Source organism: Scyliorhinus canicula, chromosome 13 (genome assembly GCF_902713615.1).
Source record: "Scyliorhinus canicula chromosome 13, sScyCan1.1, whole genome shotgun sequence".
Classification (NCBI taxonomy): Eukaryota; Metazoa; Chordata; class Chondrichthyes; order Carcharhiniformes; family Scyliorhinidae; genus Scyliorhinus; species Scyliorhinus canicula.
This window is the reverse complement of record NC_052158.1, coordinates 53,034,292-53,051,373: the sequence shown is the minus strand read 5'-3', so window position 1 is coordinate 53,051,373 and position 17,082 is coordinate 53,034,292. Positions and strand designations below refer to the sequence as shown.

Genomic DNA, 17,082 nt, shown 5'->3' with positions numbered 1-17,082 from the left:
TATGACAAGACTGACCACCAATATTCATCATAAACACATCAATTCCCACAGCTACCTCAACTACAGCTCCTCACATCCCATTCCCTGTGAGAACTCTATCCCATTCTCCCAGTTTCTCCGACTCCAGCACCTCTGTTTGATGATGCTCTCTTTGAAAATGGCACTTTGGACAGTCTGCCTTCTTCCTCAACTGAAGATTCCTCCCACTGTGGTTAACAAGACACTCAACCTGTCTGACCCACCTCCCACATGTCTGTTGTCAGCCCTTCCCCTCCCTCCCTGAGCCATGACAGGGTTCCCCTTGTCCTCATTTTTCACCCCACCAACCTCCGAATTCGAAGCATCATCCTCCACCATTTCCGCCAACTCCAACATGCTGCCACAATGAAACATATCTTTCCCCCCACCCCACCCCAATCAATATTCGGCAGGGGCCTACGACACACTGCTTCACTCCTCCATCACCCCCAACACCTCATCCTCCCCAAGGCACCTTCCTCTGCAATCAGAGAAGATGCAACACCTTCCCCTTTATCTCCTCCCTGCTCACCATCCCAGGGCCTAAACACTCTTTTCAAGTGAGCCAGTGCTTCACGTGCACCTCCTTCAATCCGGTCTATTGCATTTGCTGCTCCCAATGTGATCTACTCTATATTGGAGAGACTAAACGCAGACTGGGTGATCGCTTTGCAGAACACCTTCTCTCCATCAGCAAGCATTACTCCAACCATGCTGTTGCTCATCATTGTAACTCAGCATTTTGCTCTCATGCCCACATGTCCATCCTGGGCCTGCTGCAATGCTCCAGTTAAGGCGGCGCCAACCAATGGAACAAAACCTTATCTTCCGATTAGGAACACTGCAATGTTCAGGACTTAACATTGAGTTCAACAACTTTAGACTGTGAACTTTCCCATCCATCTTGACTCCCCCGTTTGGTTTCTGTTTCCTTGGTTTATCCCATTTCAAACATTCCCCGTGCCCCACAGGGCCATCTGTCACTTGTTCTTTACTTTTGTTTTCCCTGAGCACTGACACCTCTCCTCCTATTAATGCATTCTGCTATCTTACCTTTGTGCCATTATCAGCACCTTCTTTAGACCTTGATGCCACCATTAACACTCCCTTTTTCTTGTGTCCATGATAACTTTGTCAACCTCTCCTTAGCTCCGACTTATCCCTGACTTTCTATTCTGCTCCAGTTCCTCCACCCCCATTTCCAAATATATAATAAATCACATTTCCACCCATCTTCATTTCTGAAGAAGAATCATTCAAACTCTAAACGTTAACTCCATTTCTCTCTCCACAGGTGCTGCCGGGTCTGCCGAGTTTATCCAGCATTTTCTGTTTTTATTTCATTATGGACTGATTGTTGATGGGTTGGGGTATGAAGGTGTAATTTTCTTGTCGGATGGTCGGATTTATATTACAAGAACACGTCTAGCTAAAGCTATAAACAATTTATTAACATTAACTGTGGGTCAAATATATACAAAATAACAGATGAATAACAGTATGATCATGCACAAGCAATCGCTCTCTCCCAGCTCCCAGTCAGAGGTCATCTGACTCTAACATTCACTTATATACCAATGAGACTCCGAATGGTCAGTCGGTGAATTACAATACAACCATGATATCACCACAGAAGGTATATCTGTGGAGCAAAGGCAGGTATATGGTTGAGATCCAGATCAGTCAGGATCTGATTGAATGGCATAGCAGAGTCTGAAGGGCTGAATGGCTTCTTCCCCGTCCTAATTCATTCTGTCATTTGTGTTTCCTCAGATACTGAAGCAGCACAACATTTAAGAAGCATTTAGATGAGCTCTTCAAACACCAAAGCATACAGGGCTACAAACCAAGTGCTGGAAAATGGGATTATAATAGATAGGTGCTTGATGGCCAAGGAAGACAAGATGGGCCAAAGAGCCTCTTCCTGACCTGTAAAGCTCTATGACCCTGTAACTCCGTGTCCAAATGCAGCAATACCTGGCCAGTATCCAGGTTTAGGCTGACAAGTAACAAATAACATTCATGTCGCAATGACCATCACCAATGAGAGAATGTAACCATCTCCCCTTGACATTCAATGGCATTACCATCACTGAAGCCCTCACTATCAACATCCTGGGAGTTACCATTGACCAGAAACTGAACTGGAGTAGCAATATGAATACTGTGGCTACAAGAGCAGGTCAGAGGTTAGGAATCCTGCGGCGAGTAACTCACCCACTGACCCCATAAAGACTTTTTCACCAACTATAATGCACAAGTCAGGACTTGCCTAGAAGAGTAAAGCTCCAAAAACACTTAACACGTTTACCACCCTACTTGACTGGCAAGTCAGTCACAAAAAAATGCAATCCCTCCATTCCCAATGAAAAGTGACAGTCATGTGTACCATCCACATGATGCACTGCAGGAACTCACCAAGGCTCCGCGGGCAGCATCTTTTAAACCCATGACCACAACCATCTAGAAAGACAAGGGCAGCAGATACCAGGGGACCCCACAACCTGCAAGATCGCCTCTAAAATGCTCACAACATTTAAATGTTCCTTCACCACCACTCAGTCAAAATCCTGGAACTCCTCCCTAACATCGGTGTGGATGTACGTACGCTTCAGGGACTTCAGTGGGTCAAGAAGCAGCTCACCACCACCTCCTCAAGGGCAATTAGGAACGGATAATAAATGCACGTCCCAACCAGCGACACCTACATCTCGGAAATTAATAAAAATAATGTTCTGGATCAAATTACATTCAGGTTCTTGCACAATTCTCAAACCTTAACTTATTATTCTCCTTGGCAACTAACAATGTTGTTCACAGTGTTCCTCTGATTGGTTACCTCATAACATTTGGAAAGTTTATGTTAATTGTGAAGTGTCTGAGTTTAAGACAATGAGCATTGTGTAATCTGCACGGAGTAAGAGTCTGGAGGGACAGGAGGCAGTCAGAGTACAGGGAGTGTGTCTGCTGGAAGTGGATATCTCACACCATCTTCATCAGAGTGTGACAGAGGAAGCAGCAATGCTGAGATTAATATTACTGATCATTACTGGAGGGGTCTCAGCAGGTGAGTAATAGGGTCAGAGAGGGTCTCAGAGTCTGGGTACTGGGGTATTAACCCTCAGTCAGTGAGTAATGGGGTCAGAGATGGTCTCAGCCTGGGTACTGGGGTATTAACCCTCAGTCAGTGGGTAATGGCGTCAGAGAGGGTCTCAGTCTGGGTACTGGGGTATTAACCCTCAGTCAGTGGATAATGGGGTCAGAGAGGGTCTCAGTGTCTGGGTACTGGGGTATTAACCCTCAGTCAGTGGGTAATGGGGTCAGAGAGGGTCTCAGTGTCTGGGTACTGGAGTATTAACCCTCAGTGGGTAATGGGGTGAGAGAGGGTCTCAGTGTCTGGGTACTGGGGTATTAACCCTCAGTCAGTGGGTAATGGGGTCAGAGAGGGTCTGTGTCTGGGTACTGGGGTATTAACCCTCAATCAGCGAGTAATGGGGTCAGTGAGGGTCTCAGTGTCTGGGTATTGAGGTATTAACCCTCAGTCAGTGAGCAATGGGGTCAGAGAGGGTCTCAGTGTCTGGGTACTGGGGTATTAACCCTCAGTCAGTGGGTAATGGGGTCAGAGAGGGTCTCAGTGTCTGGGTACTGGGGTATTAACCCTCAGTCAGTGAGTAATGGGGTCAGAGAGGGTCTCAGTGTCTGGGTACTGGGGTATTAACCCTCAGTCAGTGGGTAATGGGGTCAGAGAGGGTCACTGTCTGGGTACTGGGGTATTAACCCTCAGTCAGTGAGTAATGGGGTCACAGAGCTCTCAGTGTCTGGGTACTGGGGTATTAACCCTCAGTCAGTGAGTAATGGGGTCAGAGAGGGTCTCAGTCTGGGTACTGGTGTATTAACCCTCAGTCAGTGAGTAATGGGGTCAGAGAGGGTCTCAGTGTCTGGGTACTGGGGTATTAACCCTCAGTCAGTGAGTAATGGGGTCACAGAGCTCTCAGTGTCTGGGTACTGGGTTATTAACCCTCAGTCAGTGAGTAATGGGGTCAGAGAGGGTCTCAGTCTGGGTACTGGGGTATTAACCCTCAGTCAGTGACTAATGGGGTCAGAGAGGGTCTTGGTCTGGGTACTGGTGTATTAACCCTGTCAGTGAGTAATGGGGTCAGAGAGGGTCTCAGTGTCTGGGTACTGGGGTATTAACCCTCAGTCAGTGGGTAATGGGGTCAGAGAGGGTCTCAGTCTGGGTACTGGGGTATTAACCCTCAGTCAGTGGGTAATGGGGTCAGAGAGGGTCTTGGTCTGGGTACTGGTGTATTAACCCTGTCAGTGAGTAATGGGGTCAGAGAGGGTCTCAGTCTGGGTACTGGGTTATTAACCCTCAGTCAGTGAGTAATGGGGTCAGAGAGGGTCTGTGTCTGGGTACTGGGGTATTAACCCTCAGTCAGTGGGTAATGGGGTCAGAGAGGGTCTTGGTCTGGGTACTGGTGTATTAACCCTGTCAGTGAGTAATGGGGTCAGAGAGGGTCTCAGTGTCTGGGTAGTGGGGTATTAACCCTCAGTCAGTGAGTAATGGGGTCAGAGAGGGTCTCAGTGTCTGGGTACTGGGGTATTAACCCTCAGTCAGTGGGTAATGGGGTCAGAGAGGGTCACAGTGTCTGGGTACTGGGGTATTAACCCTCAGTCAGTGAGTAATGGGGTCAGAGAGGATCTTGGTCTGGGTACTGGTGTATTAACCCTCAGTCAGTGAGTAATGGGGTCAGGGAGGGTCTCACTGTCTGGGTACTGGGGTATTAACCCTCAGTCAGTGAGTAATGGGGTCAGAGAGGGTCTCAGTGTCTGGGTACTAGGGTATTAACCCTCAGTCAGTGGGTTATGGGGTCAGAGAGGGTCACAGTGTCTGGGTACTGGGGTATTAACCCTCAATCAGTGAGTAATGGGGTCAGAGAGGGTCTCAGTGTCTGGGTAGTTGGGTATTAACCCTCAGTCAGTGAGTAATGGGGTCAGAGAGGGTCTCAGTGTCTGGGTACTGGGGTATTAACCCTCAGTCAGTGAGTAATGGGGTTAGAGAGGGTCTCAGTCTGGGTACTGGGGTATTAACCCTCAGTCAGTGAGTAATGGGAGGCTTTAGAGGATCCCACGATTTCAAAGGGACGGATGGCTTTGCGTTACCTGTGCGTCACTTCAAGTTGGCATGAGCCACTGGCAGCAATGGCATTGCCATACAATCTAGTAGCTGGCAGGCTGATGGCAGGATGGCTGGTTTGACACGAAGGCTTTGGAGGTCAGACCGCGCAATGAGATTGGTGGAGGCACCGGTGTCCAGGCGGAATTGGCTTTGGGACAGTTTGACTGTAAGGGTGGCATACCACTCATCGTCCGGATCAATGCTGTGTACCGGTAGAGGCTGGACTGTTTGCTTCGGGGCACCCTGTGTTTGGTAACGATACCGACTCGAAAAGGTGCCTTCGGGTCCTCAGTGTCAATATCAGGCAGCAGGTCTGAATCGGGTTTGGTGACCGTGGGTTGGATGGTGCGGACATCCCTGCGAGGCTGGCTGGAACGACAAGAGGTGGCAGGCTGAGCAGACCTGCATAAAGCAGCATAGTGGCCAAGTTTCCCACATTGTAGGCAGCATCAGGATTTGGCAGGACATTGCCGCTTTAAGTGGGCGGAGCCATAGTTGCCGCACGTTGTAGCTTCAGTACGCTCGCTGCGCCACTGCTCATGTACGGTGCGGTCATACGTGGTGCACGCCTGCGCAGTGCGATCATCGACACCACCATCCCCTCGTTCAGTCCGCGCAAGCGTGGGAATCCGTGAAAAGCGCACGAAATGGCTTCCCTCATCCAGGCTGAGGCCCTGGAGTTGCTTGATTGCTTGGACCCGTTCTGCCTCGTGGGGACCTTGCCGCGCTGTTTCAGCCGCTTGGACGTGGGAATACCGACTAGCGGTGTGTTCATGTAGCACGCAGGTCTCGATGGTAATCGCTAGGGTGAGCTGCTTTACCTTGAGGAGCTGCTGGCGTAGAGGGTCCGACTGAACACCGAAAACGATCTGGTCGCGTATCATGGAGTCGGAGGTGGACCCGTAATTACAGGACTGCACAAGGATGTGGAGGTGGGTGAGAAAGGACTGGAAAGGTTCATCCTTACCCTGTAAACGCTGTCGGAAGACATAGCGCTCGAAATTTTCATTCACCTTGATGTCGCTCTGTGTTGTGTTGAGGTTTATTTACAGGGGATCTGTGTTGGGTTGGGGTTTATTTACAGGGGCTCTGTGTTGGGGTTTATTTACAGGGGCTCTGTGTCGGGGTTTATTTACAGGGGCTCTGTGTTTTGTTGGTGTTTATTTACAGGGGCTCTGTGTTGTGTTGGGGTTTATTTACAGGAGCTCTGTGTTGTATTGAGGTTTATTTACAGGAGCTCTGTGTTGTATTGAGGTTTATTTACAGGGGCTCTGTGTTGTATTGAGGTTTATTTACAGGGGCTCTGTGTTTTGTTGGTGTTTATTTACAGGGGCTCTGTGTTGGGGTTTATTTACAGGGGCTCTGTGTTGGGGTTTATTTACAGGGGCTCTGTGTTGTGTTGGGGTTTATTTACAGGGGCTCTGTGTTGTGTTGGGGTTTATTTACAGGGGCTCTGTGTTGTGTTGGGGTTTATTTACAGGGGCTCTGTGTTGTGTTGGGGTTTATTTACAGGGGCTCTGTGTTGTGTTGGGGTTTATTTACAGGGGCTCTGTGTTGTGTTGGGGTTTATTTACAGGGGCTCTGTGTTGTGTTGGGGTTTATTTACAGGGGCTCTGTGTTGTGTTGGGGTTTATTTACAGGGGCTCTGTGTTGTGTTGAGGTTTATTTACAGGGGCTCTGTGTTCGGGGTTTATTTACAGGGGCTCTGTGTTGTGTTGGGGTTTATTTACAGGGGCTCTGTGTTGTGTTGGGGTTTATTTACAGGGGCTCTGTGTTGGGTTGGGGTTTATTTACAGGGGATCTGTGTTGTGTTGGGGTTTATTTACAGGGGCTCTGTGTTGTGTTGGGGTTTATTTACAGGGGCTCTGTGTTGTGTTGAGGTTTATTTACAGGGGCTCTGTGTTGTGTTGGGGTTTATTTACAGGGGCTCTGTGTTGGGGTTTATTTACAGGGGCTCTGTGTTGGGTTGGGGTTTATTTACAGGGGCTCTGTGTTGGGTTGGGGTTTATTTACAGGAGCTCTGTGTTGTGTTGGGGTTTATTTACAGGGGCTCTGTGTTGTGTTGGGGTTTATTTACAGGAGCTCTGTGTTGGGGTTTATTTACAGGGGCTCTGTGTTGTGTTGGGGTTTATTTACAGGGGCTCTGTGTTGTGTTGGGGTTTATTTACAGGGGCTCTGTGTTGTGTTGGGGTTTATTTACAGGGGCTCTGTGTTGTGTTGGGGTTTATTTACAGGGGCTCTGTGTTGTGTTGGGGTTTATTTACAGGGGCTCTGTGTTGTGTTGGGGTTTATTTACAGGGGCTCTGTGTTCGGGGTTTATTTACAGGGGCTCTGTGTTGGGGTTTATTTACAGGGGCTCTGTGTTGAGGTTTATTTACAGGGGCTCTGTGTTGTGTTGGGGTTTATTTACAGGGGCTCTGTGTTGTGTTGGGGTTTATTTACAGGGGCTCTGTGTTGTGTTGGGGTTTATTTACAGGGGCTCTGTGTTGTGTTGAGGTTTATTTACAGGGGCTCTGTGTTGGGGTTTATTTACAGGGGCTCTGTGTTGTGTTGGGGTTTATTTACAGGGGCTCTGTGTTCGGGGTTTATTTACAGGGGCTCTGTGTTGGGGTTTATTTACAGGGGCTCTGTGTTGAGGTTTATTTACAGGGGCTCTGTGTTGTGTTGGGGTTTATTTACAGGGGCTCTGTGTTGTGTTGGGGTTTATTTACAGGGGCTCTGTGTTGTGTTGGGGTTTATTTACAGGGGCTCTGTGTTGGGGTTTATTTACAGGGGCTCAGTGCTGTGTTGGGGTTTATTTACAGGGGCTCTGTGTTGTGTTGGGGTTTATTTACAGGGGCTCTGTGTTGTGTTGGGGTTTATTTACAGGGGCTCTGTGTTGGGGTTTATTTACAGGGGCTCTGTGTTGTGTTGGGGTTTATTTACAGGGGCTCTGTGTTGTGTTGGGGTTTATTTACAGGGGCTCTGTGTTGGGGTTTATTTACAGTGGCTCTGTGTTCGGGGTTTATTTACAGGGGCTCTGTGTTGTGTTGGGGATTATTTACAGGGGCTCTGTGTTGTGTTGGGGTTTATTTACAGGGGCTCTGTGTTGGGGTTTATTTACAGGGGCTCAGTGCTGTGTTGGGGTTTATTTACAGTGGCTCTGTGTTCGGGGTTTATTTACAGGGGCTCTGTGTTGTGTTGGGGATTATTTACAGTGGCTCTGTGTTCGGGGTTTATTTACAGGGGCTCTGTGTTGTGTTGGGGATTATTTACAGGGGCTCTGTGTTGTGTTGGGGTTTATTTACAGGGGCTCTGTGTTGGGGTTTATTTACAGGGGCTCTGTGTTGTGTTGGGGTTTATTTACAGGGGCTCTGTGTTGTGTTGGGGTTTATTTACAGGGGCTCTGTGTTGTGTTGTGTTGGGGTTTATTTACGGGGCTCTGTGTTGTGTTGGGGTTTATTTACAGGGGCTCTGTGTTGTGTTGGGGTTTATTTACAGGGGCTCTGTGTTGTGTTGGGGTTTATTTACAGGGGCTCTGTGTTGTGTTGGGGTTTATTTACAGGGGCTCTGTGTTGTGTTGGGGTTTATTTACAGGGGCTCTGTGTTGGGGTTTATTTACAGGGGCTCTGTGTTGTGTTGAGGTTTATTTACAGGGGCTCTGTGTTGTGTTGAGGTTTATTTACAGGGGCTCTGTGTTGTGTTGAGGTTTATTTACAGGGGCTCTGTGTTGGGGTTTATTTACAGGGGCTCTGTGTTGGGGTTTATTTACAGGGGCTCTGTGTTGGGGTTTATTTACAGGGGCTCTGTGTTGTTTGGGGTTTATTTACAGGGGCTCTGTGTTGTGTTGGGGTTTATTTACAGGGGCTCTGTGTTGTGTTGGGGTTTATTTACAGGGGCTCTGTGTTGTGTTGGGGTTTATTTACAGGGGCTCTGTGTTGTGTTGGGGTTTATTTACAGGGGCTCCGTGTTGGGGTTTATTTACAGGGGCTCTGTGTTGTGTTGGGGTTTATTTACAGGGGCTCTGTGTTGTGTTGGGGTTTATTTACAGGGGCTCTGTGTTGTGTTGAGGTTTATTTACAGGGGCTCTGTGTTGTGTTGAGGTTTATTTACAGGGGCTCTGTGTTGTGTTGAGGTTTATTTACAGGGGCTCTGTGTTGTGTTGAGGTTTATTTACAGGGGCTCTGTGTTGTGTTGAGGTTTATTTACAGGGGCTCTGTGTTGTGTTGAGGTTTATTTACAGGGGCTCTGTGTTGTGTTGAGGTTTATTTACAGGGGCTCTGTGTTGTGTTGAGGTTTATTTACAGGGTCTCTGTGTTGTGTTGGGGTTTATTTACAGGGGCTCTGTGTTGTGTTGGGGTTTATTTACAGGGTCTCTGTGTTGTGTTGGGGTTTATTTACAGGGGCTCTGTGTTGGGGTTTATTTACAGGGGCTCTGTGTTGTGTTGGGGTTTATTTACAGGAGCTCTGTGTTGGGGTTTATTTACAGGGGCTCTGTGTTGTGTTGAGGTTTATTTTCAGGGGCTCTGTGTTGTGTTGGGGTTTATTTACAGGGGCTCTGTGTTGGGGTTTATTTACAGGAGCTCTGTGTTGGGGTTTATTTACAGGGGCTCTGTGTTGTGTTGGGGTTTATTTACAGGGGCTCTGTGTTGTGTTGGGGTTATTTACAGGGGCTCTGTGTTGTGTTGGGGTTTATTTACAGGGGCTCTGTGTTGTGTTGGGGTTTATTTACAGGGGCTCTGTGTTGTGTTGGGGTTTATTTACAGGGGCTCTGTGTTGTGTTGGGGTTTATTTACAGGGGCTCTGTGTTGTGTTGGGGTTTATTTACAGGGGCTCTGTGTTGGGGTTTATTTACAGGGGCTCTGTGTTGTGTTGGGGTTTATTTACAGGGGCTCTGTGTTGTGTTGGGGTTTATTTACAGGGGCTCTGTGTTGTGTTGGGGTTTATTTACAGGGGCTCTGTGTTGTGTTGGGGTTTATTTACAGGGGCTCTGTGTTGTGTTGGGGTTATTTACAGGGGCTCTGTGTGTTGGGGTTTATTTACAGGGGCTCTGTGTTGTGTTGGGGTTTATTTACAGGGGCTCTGTGTTGGGGTTTATTTACAGGGGCTCTGTGTTGGGGTTTATTTACAGGGGCTCTGTGTTGGGGTTTATTTACAGGGGCTCTGTGTTGGGGTTTATTTACAGGGGCTCTGTGTTGTGTTGGGGTTTATTTACAGGGGCTCTGTGTTGTGTTGGGGTTTATTTACAGGGGCTCTGTGTTGTGTTGGGGTTTATTTACAGGGGCTCTGTGTTGTGTTGGGGTTTATTTACAGGGGCTCTGTGTTGTGTTGGGGTTTATTTACAGGGGCTCTGTGTTGTGTTGGGGTTTATTTACAGGGGCTCTGTGTTGTGTTGGGGTTTATTTACAGGGGCTCTGTGTTGGGTTGGGGTTTATTTACAGGGGCTCTGTGTTGTGTTGAGGTTTATTTACAGGAGCTCTGTGTTGGGTTGGGGTTTATTTACAGGGGCTCTGTGTTGTGTTGGGGTTTATTTACAGGGGCTCTGTGTTGTGTTGGGGTTTATTTACAGGGGCTCTGTGTTGGGGTTTATTTACAGGAGCTCTGTGTTGGGTTGGGGTTTATTTACAGGGGCTCTGTGTTGTGTTGGGGTTTATTTACAGGGGCTCTGTGTTGTGTTCGGGGTTTATTTACAGGGGCTCTGTGTTGGGGTTTATTTACAGGGGCTCTGTGTTGGGGTTTATTTACAGGGGCTCTGTGTTGGGGTTTATTTACAGGGGCTCTGTGTTGTGTTGGGGTTTATTTACAGGGGCTCTGTGTTGTGTTGAGGTTTATTTACAGGGGCTCTGTGTTGTGTTGGGGTTTATTTACAGGAGCTCTGTGTTGTGTTGAGGTTTATTTACAGGGGCTCTGTGTTGTGTTGGGGTTTATTTACAGGGGCTCTGTGTTGTGTTGAGGTTTATTTACAGGGGCTCTGTGTTGTGTTGGGGTTTATTTACAGGGGCTCTGTGTTGGGTTGGGGTTTATTTACAGGGGCTCTGTGTTGTGTTGGGGCTTATTTACAGGGGCTCTGTGTTGTGTTGGAGTTTATTTACAGGGGCTCTGTGTTGGGGTTTATTTACAGGGACTCTGTGTTGGGGTTTATTTACAGGGGCTCTGTGTTGTGTTGGGGTTTATTTACAGGGGCTCTGTGTTGGGGTTTATTTACAGGGGCTCTGTGTTGGGGTTTATTTACAGGGGCTCTGTGTTGTGTTGGGGTTTATTTACAGGGGCTCTGTGTTGTGTTGGAGTTTATTTACAGGAGCTCTGTGTTGTGTTGGAGTTTATTTACAGGGGCTCTGTGTTGTGTTGGAGTTTATTTACAGGGGCTCTGTGTTGGGTTGGAGTTTATTTACAGGGGCTCTGTGTTGGGGTTTATTTACAGGGGCTCTGTGTTGTGTTGGGGTTTATTTACAGGGGCTCTGTGTTGGGTTGGAGTTTATTTACAGGGGCTCTGTGTTGTGTTGGAGTTTATTTACAGGAGCTCTGTGTTGTGTTGGAGTTTATTTACAGGGGCTCTGTGTTGTGTTGGAGTTTATTTACAGGGGCTCTGTGTTGGGGTTTATTTACAGGGGCTCTGTGTTGTGTTGGGGTTTATTTACAGGGACTCTGTGTTGTGTTGGGGTTTATTTACAGGCGCTCTGTGTTGTGTTGGGGTTTATTTACAGGGGCTCTGTGTTGTGTTGTGTTGGGGATTATTTACAGGGGCTCTGTGTTGTGTTGGAGTTTATTTACAGGGGCTCTGTGTTGGGTTGGAGTTTATTTACAGGGGCTCTGTGTTGGGGTTTATTTACAGGGGCTCTGTGTTGTGTTGGGGTTTATTTACAGGGGCTCTGTGTTGGGTTGGAGTTTATTTACAGGAGCTCTGTGTTGTGTTGGAGTTTATTTACAGGAGCTCTGTGTTGTGTTGGAGTTTATTTACAGGGGCTCTGTGTTGTGTTGGAGTTTATTTACAGGGGCTCTGTGTTGGGGTTTATTTACAGGGGCTCTGTGTTGTGTTGGGGTTTATTTACAGGGACTCTGTGTTGTGTTGGGGTTTATTTACAGGCGCTCTGTGTTGTGTTGGGGTTTATTTACAGGGGCTCTGTGTTGTGTTGTGTTGGGGATTATTTACAGGGGCTCTGTGTTGTGTTGGAGTTTATTTACAGGGGCTCTGTGTTGTGTTGGAGTTTATTTACAGGGGCTCTGTGTTGTGTTGTGTTGGGGATTATTTACAGGGGCTCTGTGTTGTGTTGAGGTTTATTTACAGGGGCTCTGTGTTGTGTTGTGTTGGGGATTATTTACAGGGGCTCTGTGTTGTGTTGGGGTTTATTTACAGGGGCTCTGTGTTGTGTTGTGTTGGGGTTTATTTACAGGGGCTCTGTGTTGTGTTGTGTTGGGGATTATTTACAGGGGCTCTGTGTTGTGTTGAGGTTTATTTACAGGGGCTCTGTGTTGTGTTGGGGTTTATTTACAGGGGCTCTGTGTTGTGTTGGGGTTTATTTACAGGGGCTCTGTGTTGTGTTGAGGTTTATTTACAGGGGCTCTGTGTTGGGGTTTATTTACAGGGGCTCTGTGTTGTGTTGGGGTTTATTTACAGGGGCTCTGTGTTGTGTTGGGGTTTATTTACAGGGGCTCTGTGTTGTGTTGGGGTTTATTTACAGGGGACTCTGTGTTGTGTTGGGGTTTATTTACAGGGGCTCTGTGTTGTGTTGGGGTTTATTTACAGGGGCTCTGTGTTGGGTTGGGGTTTATTTACAGGGGCTCTGTGTTGTGTTGAGGTTTATTTACAGGGGCTCTGTGTTGGGTTGGGGTTTATTTACAGGGGCTCTGTGTTGTGTTGAGGTTTATTTACAGGGGCTCTGTGTTGGGGTTTATTTACAGGGGCTCTGTGTTGGGGTTTATTTACAGGGGCTCTGTGTTGTGTTGGGGTTTATTTACAGGAGCTCTGTGTTGTGTTGGGGTTTATTTACAGGGGCTCTGTGTTGTGTTGGGGTTTATTTACAGGGGCTCTGTGTTGTGTTGGGGTTTATTTACAGGGGCTCTGTGTTGGGTTGGGGTTTATTTACAGGGGCTCTGTGTTGTGTTGGGGTTTATTTACAGGGGCTCTGTGTTGGGGTTTATTCACAGGGGCTCTGTGTTGTGTTGGGGTTTATTTACAGGGGCTCTGTGTTGTGTTGGGGTTTATTTACAGGGGCTCTGTGTTGGGTTGGGCTTTATTTACAGGGGCTCCGTGTTGTGTTGGGGTTTATTTACTGGCGCTCTGGGCTGTGTTGTGTTGGGGTTTATTTACAGGGGCTCTGTGTTGTGTTGTGTTGGGGTTTATTTACAGGGGCTCTGTGTTGTGTTGTGTTGGGGTTTATTTACAGGGGCTCTGTGTTGTGTTGAGCTTTATTTACAGGGGCTCTGTGTTGTGTTGGGGTTTATTTACAGGGGCTCTGTGTTGTGTTGGGGTTTATTTACAGGGGCTCTGTGTTGGGGTTTATTTACAGGGGCTCTGTGTTGTGTTGGGGTTTATTTACAGGGGCTCTGTGTTGTGTTGGGGTTTATTTACAGGGGCTCTGTGTTGTGTTGGGGTTTATTTACAGGGGCTCTGTGTTGTGTTGGGGTTTATTTACAGGAGCTCTGTGTTGGGGTTTATTTACAGGGGCTCTGTGTTGGGGTTTATTTACAGGGGCTCTGTGTTGGGGTTTATTTACAGGGGCTCTGTGTTGTGTTGGGGTTTATTTACAGGGGCTCTGTGTTGTGTTGGGGTTTATTTACAGGAGCTCTGTGTTGGGGTTTATTTACAGGGGCTCTGTGTTGTGTTGGGGTTTATTTACAGGGGCTCTGTTTGTGTTGGGGTTTATTTACAGGGGCTCTGTGTTGTGTGGGGTTTATTTACAGGGGCTCGTGTTGTGTTGGGGTTTATTTACAGGGGCTCTGTGTTGTGTTGGGTTTATTTACAGGGGCTCTGTGTTGTGTTGGGGTTTATTTACAGGGGCTCTGTGTTGTGTTGGGGTTTATTTACAGGGGCTCTGTGTTTTGTTGGGTTTATTTACAGGGGCTCTGTGTTGGGTTGGGGTTTATTTACAGGGGCTCTGTGTTGTGTTGGGATTTATTTACAGGGGCTCTGTGTTGTGTTGGGGTTTATTTACCGGAGCTCTGTGTTGTGTTGGGGTTATTTACAGGGGCTCTGTGTTGTGTTGAGGTTATTTACAGGGGCTCTGTTGTGTTGTGTTGGGGATATTACAGGGGATCTGTGTTGTGTTGGGGTTATTGACAGGGGCTCTGTGTGTGTGTTGGGGTTTATTACAGGGGCTCTGTGTGTGTGTGTTGGGGATTATTTACAGGGGCTCTGTGTTGTGTTGAGGTTTATTTACAGGGGCTCTGTGTTGTGTTGGGGTTATTTACAGGGGCTCGTGTTGTGTTGGGGTTTATTTACAGGGCTCTGTGGTGTTGAGGTTTATTACAGGGGCTCTGTGTTGGGGTTTATTTACGGGGCTCTGTTGTGTTGGGGTTTATTTACAGGGGCTCTGTGTTGTGTTGGGGTTTATTTACAGGGGCTCTGTGTTGGGGTTTATTTACAGGGACTCTGTGTTGTGTTGGGGTTTATTTACAGGGGCTCTGTGTTGTGTTGGGTTATTTACAGGGGCTCTGTGTTGGTTGGGGTTTATTTACAGGGGCTCTGTTGTGTTGGTGTTTAAAGGGGCTCGTGTGGGTGGGGTATTTACAGGGGCTCTGTGTTGTGTTGGGTTTATTTACAGGGGCTCTGGTTGGTGTTTATTTACAGGGGCTCTGGGGGGGTTATTTACAGGGGCTCTGTGTTGTGTTGGGGTTTATTTACAGGGGCTCTGTGTGTGGGGTTTATTTACAGGGGCTCGGTGTGTGTTGGGGTTATTACAGGGGCTCTGGTTGTGTTGGGGTTTATTTACAGGGGCTCTGTGTGGGTTGGGGTTTATTTACAGGGGCTCTGTGTTGTGTTGGGGTTTATTTACAGGGGGTCTGTGTTGGGGTTTATTCACAGGGGCTCGTGTTGTGTGGGGTTTATTTACAGGGGCTCTGTGTTGTGTTGGGGTTTATTTACAGGGGCTCTGTGTTGGGTTGGCTTTATTACAGGGGCTCCGTGTTGTGTTGGGGTTTATTACTGGCGCTCTGGGCTGTGTTGTGTTGGGGTTTATTTACAGGGGATCTGTGTGTGTGGTTGGGGTTTATTTACAGGGGCTCTGTGTTGTGTTGTGTTGGGGTTTATTTACAGGGGCTCTGTGTTGTGTTGAGCTTTATTTACAGGGGCTCTGTGTTGTGTTGGGGTTTATTTACAGGGGCTCTGTGTTGTGTTGGGGTTTATTTACAGGGGCTCTGTGTTGGGGTTTATTTACAGGGGCTCTGTGTTGTGTTGGGGTTTATTTACAGGGGCTCTGTGTTGTGTTGGGGTTTATTTACAGGGGCTCTGTGTTGTGTTGGGGTTTATTTACAGGGGCTCTGTGTTGTGTTGGGGTTATTTACAGGAGCTCTGTGTTGGGGTTTATTTACAGGGGCTCTGTGTTGGGGTTTATTTACAGGGGCTCTGTGTTGGGGTTTATTTACAGGGGCTCTGTGTTGTGTTGGGGTTTATTTACAGGGGCTCTGTGTTGTGTTGGGGTTTATTTACAGGAGCTCTGTGTTGGGGTTTATTTACAGGGGCTCTGTGTTGTGTTGGGGTTTATTTACAGGGGCTCTGTGTTGTGTTGGGGTTTATTTACAGGGGCTCTGTGTTGTGTTGGGGTTTATTTACAGGGGCTCTGTGTTGTGTTGGGGTTTATTTACAGGGGCTCTGTGTTGTGTTGGGGTTTATTTACAGGGGCTCTGTGTTGTGTTGGGGTTTATTTACAGGGGCTCTGTGTTGTGTTGGGGTTTATTTACAGGGGCTCTGTGTTGTGTTGGGGTTTATTTACAGGGGCTCTGTGTTGTGTTGGGGTTTATTTACAGGGGCTCTGTGTTTTGTTGAGGTTTATTTACAGGGGCTCTGTGTTGGGTTGGGGTTTATTTACAGGGGCTCTGTGTTGTGTTGGGGATTATTTACAGGGGATCTGTGTTGTGTTGGGGTTTATTTACCGGAGCTCTGTGTTGTGTTGGGGATTTATTTACAGGGGCTCTGTGTTGTGTTGGGGTTTATTTACAGGGGCTCTGTGTTGTGTTGGCGTTTATTTACAGCGGCTCTGTGTAATGTTGGGGTTTATTTACAGGGGCTCTGTGTTGTGTTGAGGTTTATTTTCAGGGGCTCGGTGTTGTGTTGGGGTTTATTTACAGGGGCTCTGTGTTGGGTTGGGGTTTATTTACAGGGGCTCTGTGTTGTGTTGGGGTTTATTTACAGGGGCTCTGTGTTGTGTTGGGGTTTATTTACAGGGGCTCTGTGTTGTGTTGGGTTTATTTACAGGGGCTCTGTGTTGTGTTGGGGTTTATTTACAGGGGCTCTGTGTTGTGTTGGGGTTTATTTACAGGGGCTCTGTGTTGTGTTGGGGTTTATTTACAGGGGCTCTGTGTTGTGTTGGGGTTTATTTACAGGGGCTCTGTGTTGTGTTGGGGTTTATTTACAGGGGCTCTGTGTTGTGTTGGGGTTTATTTACAGGGGCTCTGTGTTGTGTTGGGGTTTATTTACAGGGGCTCTGTGTTGTGTGGGGTTTATTTACAGGGGCTCTGTGTTGTGTTGGGGTTTATTTACAGGGGCTCTGTGTTGTGTTGGGGTTTATTTACAGGGGCTCTGTGTTGTGTTGGGTTTATTTACAGCGGCTCTGTGTAATGTTGGGGTTTATTTACAGGGGCTCTGTGTTTGTTGGGGTTTATTTACAGGGGCTCTGTGTTGTGTTGAGGTTTATTTACAGGGGCTCTGTGTTGTGTTGGGGTTTATTTACAGCGGCTCTGTGTAATGTTGG

The 17,082-nt window shown here is 47.6% G+C and overlaps 1 protein-coding gene across 3 annotated transcripts in view; it reads left to right on the top strand.

The window, feature by feature from the left end:
* Positions 1–2,936: 2,936 nt before the first annotated feature.
* Positions 2,937–17,082, top strand: part of LOC119976123 (H-2 class I histocompatibility antigen, Q9 alpha chain-like) — a 69,011-nt gene continuing 54,865 nt past the window's right edge. For all 3 annotated transcript variants that reach the window (XM_038816301.1, XM_038816302.1, XM_038816303.1), the window contains exon 1: positions 2,937–3,085. In XM_038816301.1, coding sequence (XP_038672229.1) covers positions 3,040–3,085 — 46 coding nt within the window. In that variant the 5' untranslated portion in view covers positions 2,937–3,039. The remainder of the gene's footprint in view (positions 3,086–17,082) is intronic.